The sequence below is a fragment of the Pleurodeles waltl genome, chromosome 3_1 (assembly GCF_031143425.1).
Source record: "Pleurodeles waltl isolate 20211129_DDA chromosome 3_1, aPleWal1.hap1.20221129, whole genome shotgun sequence".
Classification (NCBI taxonomy): Eukaryota; Metazoa; Chordata; class Amphibia; order Caudata; family Salamandridae; genus Pleurodeles; species Pleurodeles waltl.
This window is the reverse complement of record NC_090440.1, coordinates 1,028,984,084-1,028,997,809: the sequence shown is the minus strand read 5'-3', so window position 1 is coordinate 1,028,997,809 and position 13,726 is coordinate 1,028,984,084. Positions and strand designations below refer to the sequence as shown.

The 13,726-nt window shown below is 44.4% G+C and overlaps 1 protein-coding gene across 2 annotated transcripts in view; it reads left to right on the top strand.

Moving 5' to 3' along the window:
- Positions 1-13,726, top strand: part of ZNF148 (zinc finger protein 148) — a 216,228-nt gene that overhangs the window by 107,997 nt on the left and 94,505 nt on the right. For both annotated transcript variants that reach the window (XM_069224287.1, XM_069224288.1), the window contains 2 exons: positions 826-954; positions 6,781-6,904. In XM_069224287.1, coding sequence (XP_069080388.1) covers positions 826-954; positions 6,781-6,904 — 253 coding nt within the window. The remainder of the gene's footprint in view (positions 1-825; positions 955-6,780; positions 6,905-13,726) is intronic.

Sequence of the window (13,726 nt, the reverse complement as noted above, 5' to 3'; positions counted from 1 at the left end):
AAAAATAAAAACGAATTTGGATAGAAATGTACCTTAACTGTGGAAACTAAACCTCATGAATTCATGCAGGTTTGTGAAATGCATGTTTCACATGCCTCCTGTAAGCAAAACCGGAAAACCAGACTTCTTTTGTGATTGGTATGGAGAACCCGTAGAAAAGTATGTCAATGTTTTGCTAGAGTAGTGGTGGAGTTTTCTCCTTGTCAATTGGAATCTTCTACCAACATTGAAATTCACAAACTATCCCGTACAGTTTACTTTTTAATGGCAGGCTGCACCTACCGGACAAAACGTGTCATATTTCTGTTTCACTTACATTAAGGATTTGAAAAAAAGCATATTTGAAAATACCTGTTTTGTGGCAACAAAGATTTTTTTTTTCTGTTCAATTGTTTGCATCCTGATGAGATGAAAGCTTTAAAAGAAAAACTACTGGTCTCATGAAATATAATGTGGCAGTTTTTGTTTTTGTGTGTGATAATATTTTAAGTAAACGCTGGGTGGATTGTGATATTGTGCGATTCCACACACAGGCTCAGAGGAAGCAGGAACAACAAGGTTGCCGTACAGTATTCATAAAGATCAAAATAAACATGTCAGTTTTCACTTTTCAGCCATTTCTGTTCTGATGTTGGCGTGATTTTTGGTAAATCTAAATGCCGAATAGCCATTTCTTTTCCATTTGCATCAGCTGTGGTTTAGCATGCAAGATCATAGGTCTGCAACTTGTGTAACACATTAGATCGTTTTCCTTACTGACAGTATTTTAGTAATTATGAAATTACACAAGTACGTTGTTTAAATTGTCATTTCTTGTCCTTCTAGATACGTGTCAAACAAGAGATTAAGTTCTCGGATGATGCTGAGCAACAGGAGACTGAGAGAAATCAAATGCTGCTTGAACCAGTTGATTTGCAGAAAAAGAAGAAACGAAAACAACGTTCACCTGCTAAGGTAAATGAGGGAGAGATACAAGAAATATTTTTGTAATGGAATATTGTCATTACTAAACAAAAGTTTGGCTTCAGCATGCTTCCTTGCCTTTTGATAGATAACGATGTTATTAGTTGTGTTTAGATAACATTTTTACCAGTTTTCATCTTATGTTTTCCAGAGTCACACATATGATAGTTATTAAGTATCTACATATGGTATTAGAAATCATTTAAAGTTGAACATGAATGACTCTTTGTAAGGCCGCAACCTTGCATACCAGTCACAGCATGTTTGTGTCTCCTACGAACCGTAGAAGGAAAAAAAATTGTCCTCACATTAGAACATTTGTCAAAAAACGATTTGAGGATTTCACTCGAGAAGCCGTTCCTGCTTCTCTACAAAATCTAGTAGCACCGCTGCTGAAGGAAAAACAAGATATATTTGTTGAAAGCAGCCACTGGAAAAGGTGTAAGGATTATGCACTGCATGTTGAATATACCATATTTCTACTGCAAAACATAGTTCGTTGTCTTGTGCCCACCCACCCCCCGTTTGTGCCCTGAATCCCAACCAGCAAGTATGGATTCAGGGACCAACGATTCAAAAAGGATCCAATGTCGTCTCTTAAATTCCTCCATATTAGCCTTTTGAATAGGGCCACTGACCACCTTGAGCTAAAATGGAATTTCACGCAAACTGTATTTTTTACACAGCAGATTGTAACGTTATCCTGATTTTAGGCTTACATGGCAAAACCCAAGCTGTACCGTATTAGTGGTTCACCCAGTGCTTAATTTGTGCTTGTTGTTTCCGGTGCGGAGCACCAGCACTTATGTTTGAGGGTACTCACTGATTTTTCTGCCTCAAGCATTTACTGCAAGAAAAGACACATATGGACAACACGGAGGAAGAGAAAAACAAAAAAGCGTCACAATGGGAGAAGGCAGACAAGAAGGGGCAGGGAGTGGCCTTAAATGGGTTGAAGAGGCCTGAGATGGCTTCAGGATTGCGCTGCCTCAGTATTCCATGTTCGCACATTTAAGTGCAGCAGCCGCGTGTTTAAGAGGAAGGCTTTGGGCATATTTAAACATACCCTACTTCTACAACATTACCGAAGATAGGAGATTCCTAACCAATGTCGTGCCCTAGATTCTCTAGTAGGTCACACGTTTTCCCTGAACTGTGCAACAGTGCCTGATTACTAGTTTTTAGTTGCACATAAATTGTTTGCTATAACTGATGGTACTTAACCATGCACCCCTAAGGTGTGTATTGAGAATACATCCCTGAAACAAGGGTGGCAAAAAACTAGACCTGATCACGAATATGGTTGTGATATCAGCTGTTTTCAAACTGATGGTGGAGAAAAGTCAGTGCGCTGCACTGCAGTTATTCTTAACCTGTTGTCCTTGTTTGATGATAATGGTAATATCTTTGCTTTACCAGTATACGAGACACTCCAAAATTATATATTTTATTGATCTGCTTACATCTTCAGTTGTGTCAACCTGTATCATAATTACAATACAGTATTTGTTTTTTTTCTTTCTGCACTTAAAATATTTCTGAAAAGTGGCTGGCTAGATGCACCACAATCATAATTGCTCGCATTTGGCGTGACTTCAGCCTTTCATGGTCAAAGTGAAGATAGTAGCTGCTTTTTTTAAATTCCAGTGCATTAATTTCTTCTCTTTCTTTGGCATCAGGATGGTGGCAGTTGCCTCTTCATGTGTTACTCTCTGCTATTTGCTTGAGAAAAAAAAAATGACCTGTGAAAATGTGACTTTCTTAAACTGCAGCTCGTTTCTGATGCTGACCAACAGTTGACCTTTTTTGATTTCACCAGGTGATTGTTGTTGTACCTAAGGATTTTTCCTCCTCGTTACTCACACTCTTCACTTGCGACTTATTGGTGTCATGAAGTCTTATATATGTTGCCTTCAGGTGGTCAAAATGCATGCCTCAAAATGTACTAACCCTGCTTCAACTGTTAATGTACTACTGGGAACAAGAGACACCCCCAGAACCCAGTCCCAATTTTTTCCCAGGTGCGGAGATATACAAAACTTTGCTGTATTCTGACTATGAGCGAGTAATCACCTTGTACCTTTTGTGGATCTGCAGTGTTTCATCTGATACAAGCCGAACCTTCACATCTACAATACATAAATAAACCAACATTCAGTGTATCTAGTCCTCATATGTCAGTAGCTTAATGTAGCAACGGAAATGCTCTGGTGCTGCTGTAGGTGGGATCTTAAGCGTGTGGTGTCACTGGGTATGAATCCAGCATTCCGGGGATAATCATAAGACTTTAGTCATAGATTTTATAACATGATAGTCAACACAGAATCTAGATTGTTATTTCTAAATCTGAAATGAAGCTCCCATAAGTATTCTGATATCCTGCCCGCTTTATATATAAAAAAATACTCTGCGATGCATGTGAAGAGAAAATAAAATCTGATTAGGGGTCAGGTGATTAATCTGCCCATTTAATTCAGATTTGTGTTTGTGCCAGTTATACAGAATAAAGCACCAACATGTGTGCATCTGTGTCCCAAACCTCCCTCTTACTAGTAATTGAAAGGAAAATTAGGTAGTTCGTCACTGCTACTGCTTCCCCTGATTTTACTGATCTAACTGGCAATGGATCCCCAAAATTCACTCAGGGCTAGGCTACGGCAGAACAGGTGTAAATTATCCATGATGGATTCCTTGCATCTAGGACATATGCATAGAAACTTAGGGTTCACTTCAGAACTTTTTTCTGGGGACCAACTTCTCTTTACTCAAGCTGGATATATAGATGAATGTAGTGACTTCAGTGATGCGTGTCCTATATTAGCCAGTTTGGCATCTTGAAACAAATCCAGCCATCTCTGTCATGGATCTGTGGTTAAGCTATTAAATTGCCAAACCATTTGTAGAATTTACCCTTCTCTTGCTTCACTCCAGAGCAATTGTGTAATGTTCTTAGAAGGCTTATCCTCAATTCTGTCTCCCTCCTTATCTTCTGAAGATACTTGAACTAATACAGCCAGAAGTGAGGCATGGGTTAAATATTATTTAAAAGTTATCCGTCTAATGCTGTTAATGTTAAAATATATCACTCGCATAGTGATTCTTTCAGACTCAATCCCCAGCAACGGCGACCTAGGAAAATCTTTGTTGTTGTTGTTGACTTCTTTACCTACTCTTTTATATAGAAGATACTGATTGCAACTGGCCTTCAAGTGTTTGGATCTATGCAGGGCAAAAGAATAGGCAGTGGACTTTTAAGCAAAGGCTGGCAGCTCTTAGTTGACTCTGAACAATTGTCCAAAGTTTCAACTTTAATAAAAAATAAATAAAAAAAAAACATTGAATATTAGAATATGATACACATCATACACAATATAGAAGACACATATGAGCTCTTGGCTATCTTTGAGCTGAGGACGACTCAAAATGGTGGTGAGGGAGTGGGGGTTACAGTATTGTGCAGGCATACTTGTATACCACATGATTAATTGAGACAAAATGGGAAAAATTACTCAGTAGATTTGACTTGAGTGGTAATTTCTGTGGGGGAGTCTCACAGTGTGCATTGTGAACATAGGATGAGGACTAATATTCTCTTTTGGTTAATTCTGTAGCACTGTCTTTTCTAGATTCTTTACATCTTTTTTTTTTTTGTTCTAGATTGTTACTCTTTTGGAGGTTTTCTAGTGCATGTCTGTATACATGCTTGTGCGGTTTGGGCCAAACCTACCAGAGAGCACAACTGTCTGGTTAGGAAAGACTAGCTATGCATCGCTCCACGGCCAGCAGCAGCAGAACTTTTACAAGAAAACGATAAAAAACTGTGTTTATTATTATCGTTTTCTTGTAAAAGGGGCAGGACCACGGGCAATGACGGACTGAGGGGGAGTGCACGGCATTTCCCCTCAATGCACATATATGTTTGGCCGACCGTCTTGGGCCAGTCAAACACACATGTGCACTAGGCTGTCCACTCTGCCTCGGAGCGCCCTGCCCTGGCTGGGCGCTCCTTCCACTTCTAATGCTGCTTTCATGCTGCCATGAGAGGAGTGGATCAAAGTGGTGCGTAAGGTACGTTTTATTTTTTTATTTTATCTTTTTTAATTATTATATTTATTTGTTGTTGTTCTCCCCTGCTACATGCCACCATGCCCCACCTCTGATCCCTTCCGCGAGCCACCACTGGGAACAACATATTATTGGCTTACCAAATATAACAAGCGTTTGCAATGCAACAGGTCTCGCATTACATCGAGTTAGAGCTATTAGCTTTGTAAACTCCTAACCGGACTTTTCATGACACGTTAACTGAAAAAAAAAAAAAGAAAACGATTGCGCTGCGAAATAAAGAGAAAAAGTAATCCAGAAACCATACGGAAAACATGGAGCCTGGTATGTTTCCAGTAGTTTACTGGTGCTCTCGAGGAGGGCTAACCACTGGAAAAGGAATGACGTATGCATGCCTTTCACGCATAAAAACAAGCGGATTTTAAAAGGCAAGCCCATGAACCAAATAAAGTGACTGACGTAACATGGGTGTGGTTAAAATCCCCCTAAAGAGATTAGAAGAGGGATGGAGCGCTTTGCCCTCACCCCTAAAAAGGAGCTTTCAGCCCGGCATTGTTTACAACCGGTTGGATTTACTGTCACTCATTTATCTTGTTCTTATTGGATGGCGTGTCTGTCCCTCCAGTGAAGCCATACCAGTTTAATTGTGTCATTCCTTTGCTCATTTTAAGGGAGCTACTTTTTTTATTTTGTCTGGAGCAATCCACAAGAGTACGTTGGTTTTCCAGCTGTCTCTCCTGTGTACTTCTCTTACCCCCACCCACGTTCCCCATTGCTCTCTCGCCTGTGTTTTTTCTCCCCTACCCCTTTCCATGATGCATGCACCTTGTGTGCTCCTTCCTCCTGCATTGCTTTCTCCCCCAGGTGATTCTCCCCCCTCCAGGCTGATGTTAAACTCTCTGTATCACCCGTAAGCTTCCTCTCCACGCTCCATTTTGCTTTCGCTCTTTTGTTTGCTTTACTCCACCCCTACAAATGCCATGTGTTTCTTCCCCCTACTCACTTAAAAAAATTGCTTTTGTACATGTCTGATGTGCACTTACAACCATGTTGCACCAAATCAGGAATGCTGTACAGCATCGCTAAATACCATTAGCAAAGCTTGAGAGTCCCGGAGGTGGGACTCATTGGTTTAGCCAGTGCTTATCTATTTTTGTTGCTGGTTGTGGGTTGGATATTAGCTGTAAATCAGACCCTCAGTTTGGTCAATATTTTCTGCTTGACCCATATGACACCACCTATCCTGCCTCCAGCAAGTTTAAATCTTCATGTAACTTTGGAAGGAGTGGTTTCAGAAATTAGGAGTATGAGTAAGTCTGTTTCTACCTGGACGTATGCATAGGTCCAGATATTCTTACCCTTTCTATTATTTCATCAAAGGTACAGGGAAAAAATAACTGAAGTCTGGGGAGGCATACAGCTGTGCTGGTTCTGTTAAAATGAATGCTGTGCATGTGTGGCGGCCATTTCAGGTACGAGTAGCCATCCTAACAGTGTGGTAAGAGATGATTGAAAGACTGACTACTAGAGTCTCTTTGGTGAACTAGCAGACCTAATTGACATTGGATTTGTGTGTGTCCAAACCGGAGGTACGTATCCTGAGAAAATGCACATTTTCACATACTCTCACACTAATTTCCCTCTCTCTCGCTGTCGAATTGGTTTGTATTGTTTTAGTTATGGTCATATTCTGTCTGATTGTGCAATATTAAAATGCAGGAAAATATAAACTTTTTGTTTTTTCTTTGGTAGATCTTAACTATAAACGAGGATGGGTCACTTGGTATGAAAATCCCCAAGTGTCATATCTGTGAGCACTGCAACGCTGCCTTTAGAACCAACTACCATTTGCAGAGACATGTCTTCATCCACACAGGTACTGCTGACTTGTACAACTGTGCATCGCTCTGTTAGGCTAGTTGTTTTTTGAATAACTTATTCACATATATATTTATTACATTTTTAAGACGGTAGTCAACTTGGCATCTAAGATTAATAAAGACTTGCACCAAACTGTCAAAGAAATCAAACAACAATGCCAGCTACAGTACGAAAATGTATACGTTTTCATGTCATAATTCTTAAGATATTAGCTAGGTTTTGTCCTATTAAAAGCAATATGTATTGTATAGCACAGTAAAACCTGGTTTTGTGGCGTTGGGGCTAACCAATGTTGCTAGGTTATATTCCTCTCAAGTGAATGATCCATTTGAAAATAGGATTACTGCAAACCCGCTGGCATTTAATAGACAGTACCTGTGTTTTTGTATGTGACATGTTAACAAACCAACTTCGGTAGAGATGTAGAAATTAAACATGACACTATGAAATGGTGAATGTTATTGAAAGTGAATTCCAGATTAGTTTCACTTGATAACTGTAATGGAAATTCGTGAGGTAACATTCGATTCCAAAGGTTGAACACATACTTTGTCCGTCCTTGTTAGATGTATTTCATCACTGATTTGTGTGATTTGCAAAGTGATGGCCTTAGGATCTAACAATTGAACTTTTAGCTTATGACACAAATTTACGTTCTTTGTCGAAGCTAAGAGATATTACCATCTTTTATTGGTAACTAAAAATAAAAAGTGCTATGCAAAAATCAGATGTGGTGTATGCTGGTCTTTTCACATGGAGATCCACTCTACGTCAGCCCCATTTTTTTTTTTAAATACCTTTTTTTGTTTTTAATTAACCCATCTCCTTAACACTCCAGTATATAGCATGAGATCCCAGCCACAAAAGACATCAAGCTTGCCCTGTGACTTTTATTGTGAACTGTGCACAAACTTAAGTATTTTAGACAGACAAGTGTGGGTGTAATGAGGTCACTAAAATAATAGCTCCCCATATTCTTGTTTAGATTTTTCAGTAATAGATAAATAGTATGTTTTTTGTTGTGCACACAGGTAATGCAAATCCAGTTGAGTTTTTTTAATGATAACCTGCGTGTTTCTGTAGTCTTAAACTCTTCTTGACCTCGTTTGTACTGCTTCACGTGCAACTTTCGGTAGGCTTCAATGGTTTCGGAGCCTGTATCCTAAATTCCCAATTGCACTTTCCATTCCCTGGTTTGTGTTTCCATGTGTACTGTGTTATCTGATAGAGATTTCTAGTTGCAGATTCCTTTCATAGAATTTTCCCCAGGAGTCAGACTGGATCTGGAGATTTTTCTTTGAGCAGTACACCTGCGCGCCGTCAGGTGGTGTCGGTGAACAACGCAGGTGGCTTTGTCATTGTGGTGACGTCGCAGTCGTATATAGGCGCCTCCCCTGCCTGCTGACCTCAGTTCTTTTATTTCCGCACCAGGCAGTCATTTTTTTTTTAACTAACTGCAAGACTTTTGTCGATATATTTTTGATCAGTTTTGATGAGTCAAGGGATGTCCTGTAAGACCAGATTCAAACCCTGTGACTCCTATCACCGAATGATGCCGGTGACTGATCCGCACCTTGTCTACGTCTAGTATCTGGAGCACGGCCACAACCTGAAGTCGAGTGCCGGGCCAGGAACCCGAAAGCTTTTGAGGAAGTGGTCCGTGAAGCTCATGGCGGCCTGGCACTCAACTCCGTGTCACTCTCTGTCTCGTTCGAGAAGAAGGTCAGGAGACCGGTCGCGGATTCTTCACCACTCCTCCTTGTCCAAATCATCTGGACGGTCGGGTCACAAGAAGAAGTCATCGAAGAAGGCCAAACATTCTTCGACTTCACCCTGTTGCTCGGCGACGCAACGCGGGAAGAGCATTGACGCTCTAGGCCTCAGTCTTTGGAGCATCTGTCTAGGTCTGCTCTGCTCCTCTCTGGGAGCCGGTGCCACCCCTGCCCAAATCAAAGAATTTTATGAGGCCATGCACCTCATCTATAGACAGACCGACCAACCCTCTGTACTTTCGGAGCCAGGTGACGATCCCCTTGGGCTCCAAGTTGTTGGCTTTGGCCCGACTCCAGAAGGAACCTCTTGATTAATTCCCAGATCCGTCCCGGCACCTGTTGTGCCAATGCGACCTTCCCCGGCGTCTGGACAGACGTCGACACTCCCAACGCCCATTGGGCTCACAATAGACGTCTATTCTTTACTGATCCCCGACGACTTGGAGTGGGAACGGCATCGCTTGACGCTGATTCAGTTTTGCATGGGCTCTCCTGGGCCCAGGACGAATCCTGACCCTTATTCATATGAGTATGGATATGGGGGATAGTGTAGAGGGGTCGCTGGTCCCTTAAGAATACTAGCTTGACCCGGACATGGACTGGGTTCAGGATTTGGGCCACGCCAGTGGGTTAGACACCTCCCCTGATATGCTTTCTCTCCCTGCCATAGCTACGGAGGAGGGACTGTCATACTTTATGGTGGTGAGAAGGGCTGCTGAGGTTTTGAACCTCGAGCTTTCTTCTGTGGAGGTTGAGACTAACCTCCTGATTGAGGTGCTTCAGCCTGAGGCCTCCATTTCGGAACCCCTCTTTCCCTTCAATGAAGCCCTTATGGATGTCCTTTTGGTTACCTGGTCCAAACCCAGCACAGGGGCTCCTGTAGTTGGACTGTTGCCTGCCGCCATTGGCCTGCACCGACCAGCACAATGTTCCTGACCCTACGCCCGAGAGCCTTGTCATCCAGGCTTAATCATCCTCTGGTGGTGCAATCCCTTCCGCTCCCCCGGACAGGGGATCAAAAAGACTGGATAACTTGGGGAAGAAAATGTTTTCTTCCGCCAGTCTAGCACTGTGGTCCATGAACACCGCATGCCTTTTGGGCTGATACTCCCATACTCTCTGGGATACAGTTGTGCACATGCTACTTCGAGTCCCAGAGAAGGCCCGGACCGTTCTCTCCCAAGCTGTTACGGATGGGAGAGATTCAGCAAAGTTCATGATTCGTTGTGGACTGGATATGTCCGACTCACTGGGCAGATCGGTTGCATCGACGGTGGCTTTGAGGTGAGGTGCCACGCCTGGTTGAGGATGTCTAGCTTTTCAGGGGATGTCCAGAAATCCTTGATGGACATGCCCTTTGATGGACCCATCTCTTCAGAGGAAAAGTGGACCCTTGGCCTCGTAGCTGCTCCTCGCCCCCCACAGTCTGCTTTTCGCTCCTTTCGTGGCTACGGAAGGGGCACCTAACCGCATTCCTTTCCAGCCAGCCACCGACCCACGCATGCTGTACAGCCTCTGCGCAGACGGAGGATCCCACAAGCTTGTGGAACAGAGCCAGCGGTCCACCCAGTTCACCCCCGCCCCCTCCTCTGCCTTCAAGCCTTTCTAGTCGGTCGGAATGTCTGGGACCAGTGGGCGGCAGGATCTGCCATCACCTGCCCCACTGGGAATCCATTACCACAGACAGGTAGATGTTACAAATTTATCTGAAGGGGTTACACCCTCCCCTTCAAGACTTCTCCTCTGGCCATGCCACCATCACACATCATCTATCTGAGGATCATTTGACACTTCTCCACGAGGAGGTCAATGCTCTTTTGGCCCCGGGAGCCGTAGAGAGGGTCCCTGTGCCACAAGTAGGTTGTGGTTGTTATACCCACCACTTTTTGGTGCCCAAAAAAGACAAGGCACTTTGCCCTATCCTAGATCTCCGGTCCCTCAATCGCTTCCTCAAGAAGAAGTTCAAAATGCTAACCCTAGCTCAGGTGCTTTCTCCCCTGGAGACTGGATGGTAGCGTTGGACTTCCAGGATGCTTATTTTCACATTCCCATCCTGCCGGCTTACAGACGTTACCTGCGATTCATGGGAGGTCACAAGCACTTTCAGTTCACAGTGCTCCTCTTTGGCCTTACCAGTGCCCCTGGGGTGTTCACAAAAGTGATGGTAGTGGTTGCAGCTCATCTGCGCAGGTTAGGGGTTTCAGTCTTCTCCTACCTCGAAGACTGGCTGTTGAAGGCAGACACACCCCTGAAAGTCATCTACCACCTCCAGACTATGTCAAACCTCCTGCATTTGCTGGGAGTCACAATAAACGTGCCAAAGTCACACCTGACTCCCTCTCAAACACTCCTTTTTATCGGAGCTGTTCTGGAAACAGGGCAGTTTCGGGCTTATCCTCCCAAAAAGAGTCCAGGATATCCTGGCTATGATCCCGATGTTTCAGCCTAAATCCTGGATTTTATTGAGAATGACTCTGAGGCTGCTGGACCTCATGGGCTCCTGCATTCTTCTGGTCCAACATGCTAGATGGCATATGCAGGCTCTGCAGTGGGACCTGAAGTTCCAGTGGGCAAAGCATCAGGGGAATCTCCCAGACATGGTCCAGATCTCAGAGGGAACTACGAAAGGCCTGCAGTGGTGGTTGTCGGATAAAGATTGGGTCAACAGCAGATTCCTCTCCCTTCTTCAGGCTGACCTCACAGTAGTGCAAGATGCGTCACTCCTGGGATGGGTTGGCCATATGGGAGAGGCAGCGATCAGAGGCCTCTGGTCTCCAGTGGAGTCAAGACTCCACATCAACCTTTTGGCGCTCCGGGCGATCCGACTTGTATTGAAAGCATTCCTTCCCTCTTTCAGAGGGAAAGTGGTGCAGGTGTTCATCGACAACAACACCGCCATGTGGAGCTGCAACAAGCAGGGAGGAGTAGGGTCGTGGACCCTTTTTCAAGAGGGTTTTCGTCTCTGGACATGGCTGGAATGCCAGGGCATTTCACTGGTGGTTCAACATCTGACAGGCTCTCTGAACGAAGAGCAGATGAACTCAGCCGTCTATGTATAGTTGATCACGAATGACACTTCCATCCAGAGGTAGCGCAGGGTCTCTTTCAGCAGTGGAGATAGCCTTGGTTTAATCTATTCGCCTCCGCAGAGAACACGCAATATCAGCTATTTTGCGCGTTGGAGTGTCCAAGGCGGCACTCATTCGTCTACGCTTTTCATCACGAGTGGAGCTCACGTCTCCTGTACTCCTTCCCGCCAATACCACTTGTGCTCAGAGTTCTGAAGAAGATCAGGCAAGACCGGGCCCAAGTAATCCTGGTGGCTCCGGACTGGGCACGAAGAGTCTGGTATGCCGAGCTAATGAGCATGGCCATCAATCCTCTGATCAGACTGCCCCTTTGGGAGGATCATTTGTTGCAGCATTAGGGGACGGTCATTCACCCGAACCTGTCCAGTCTCTGCCTCCTTGCATGGAGATTGAGGGGCGGCAGTTGTCAGCTTTCGACCTGAAGTCTGTGATGTTATCTTGGCAGTCAGGCGATCCTCCACCAAAACGGTATACACCTGTAGTTGGAAGAAATTTGTGGCATGGTGTATCAACAAGTCTGTTGATCCCCTCTCTGCACCTCTCTCAGAGTTTCTCCTTTTTATTCATTCTCTTGCCCAGTAGGGCTATTTTCTGGGCACCCTCAGGGGCTATTTGTCTGCCCTCTCTGCCTTTTTAAGGCTACCAGCCCAACCATCTCTGTTCAAATCTCCCATTGTTGGGAGGTTTCTCAAAGGACTCGCACATATGTTTCCTCCTATCCTGTTCATAATGCCTCAGTGTGATTTGAACGTGGTACTCACGTACCTCATCTGTGCTCCTTTCGAGCTGCTCCACAACTGTCCTTTTGACCCTTAAAACTGTCTCCTTGTTTGCCATCACCTATGCTTGCAGAATGAGTGAGCTCCAGGCTCTCTTGGAAGACACCATTCCTAACAGTACATCCTGCCAAGGTGGTGCTTCGTACCAGGACTTCCTTCCCTCCCAGAGTGGTGACACCATTTCATGTAGGTCAATCAATCGCCTTGCCCACTTTTTACTCACCCCCACAATCCCTTGGATGAGGAGGAGAGACTCCACCGCTTGGATCCAAAAAGAGCATTGGCGTTCTACCTAAATCGTACCAAAGATTTCTGGGTGGACAAACAACTATTTGTGGGTTATGTGGGTACGAAGAAAGGATGGGCAGTGCAGAGGAGGACCATCTCTCATGGGTAGTCCTCGGCATCAAAATGTACTGCGCTTTGGCAAAAAAGCAACCCCCTGAGGAGGGTTTGCACGCTCGTTCTACCAGAGCAACTGTTGCTACCACAGCGTTAGCACGCAGAGTTCCAGTCCTGGATACCTGCCAGGCGGCAACGTGGGCCTCTTTGCATACATTCATCAAGCATTACTGCCTGGACAGTCAGGTCCGCAGAGATGACTACTTTGGCTGTTCGGTCCTGCAAGACTTTTTGGTGTGATCTTAGTTCGCAGCCCACCACCGGGGATGGTATTGCTTAGGTATCTATTCTAAGGTAAGGAATCTGCAACTAGAAGTCTCTATCAGAGTACAAGTTACTTACCTTTGGTAACAATATATCTGGTAGAGACATATTCTAGTTGCAGATCACTTACCGACCCGCCCATCCTCCCCGCACTGCGAACTGATTTCTAGGTACAGGAACTCCCTTTAAGGGCCCTAGTTTTGGCGCACCATTCTCTGTGTTCTTCATGGCTCTGTGCTACTGGTGTAGAAAGTTGTGAAGAGAAACGGACATCAGCACATCCTGGGTGGCGCCTATATAGTACTGCAACGTTATCACGGCGACTACGACAGCAACAATGTCTTCGGAATCGACGGACGCCATATGACGGCGCATAGTGGTACTGCTTTAAGAAAAATCTCCAGATCCAGTCTGACTCCTGGGGGAAATTCTAAGGTAAGGAATCTGCAATTAGAATATGTCTCTACCAGATATAGCGTTATCAAAGGTAAGTAACTTGTACGCTAGTACT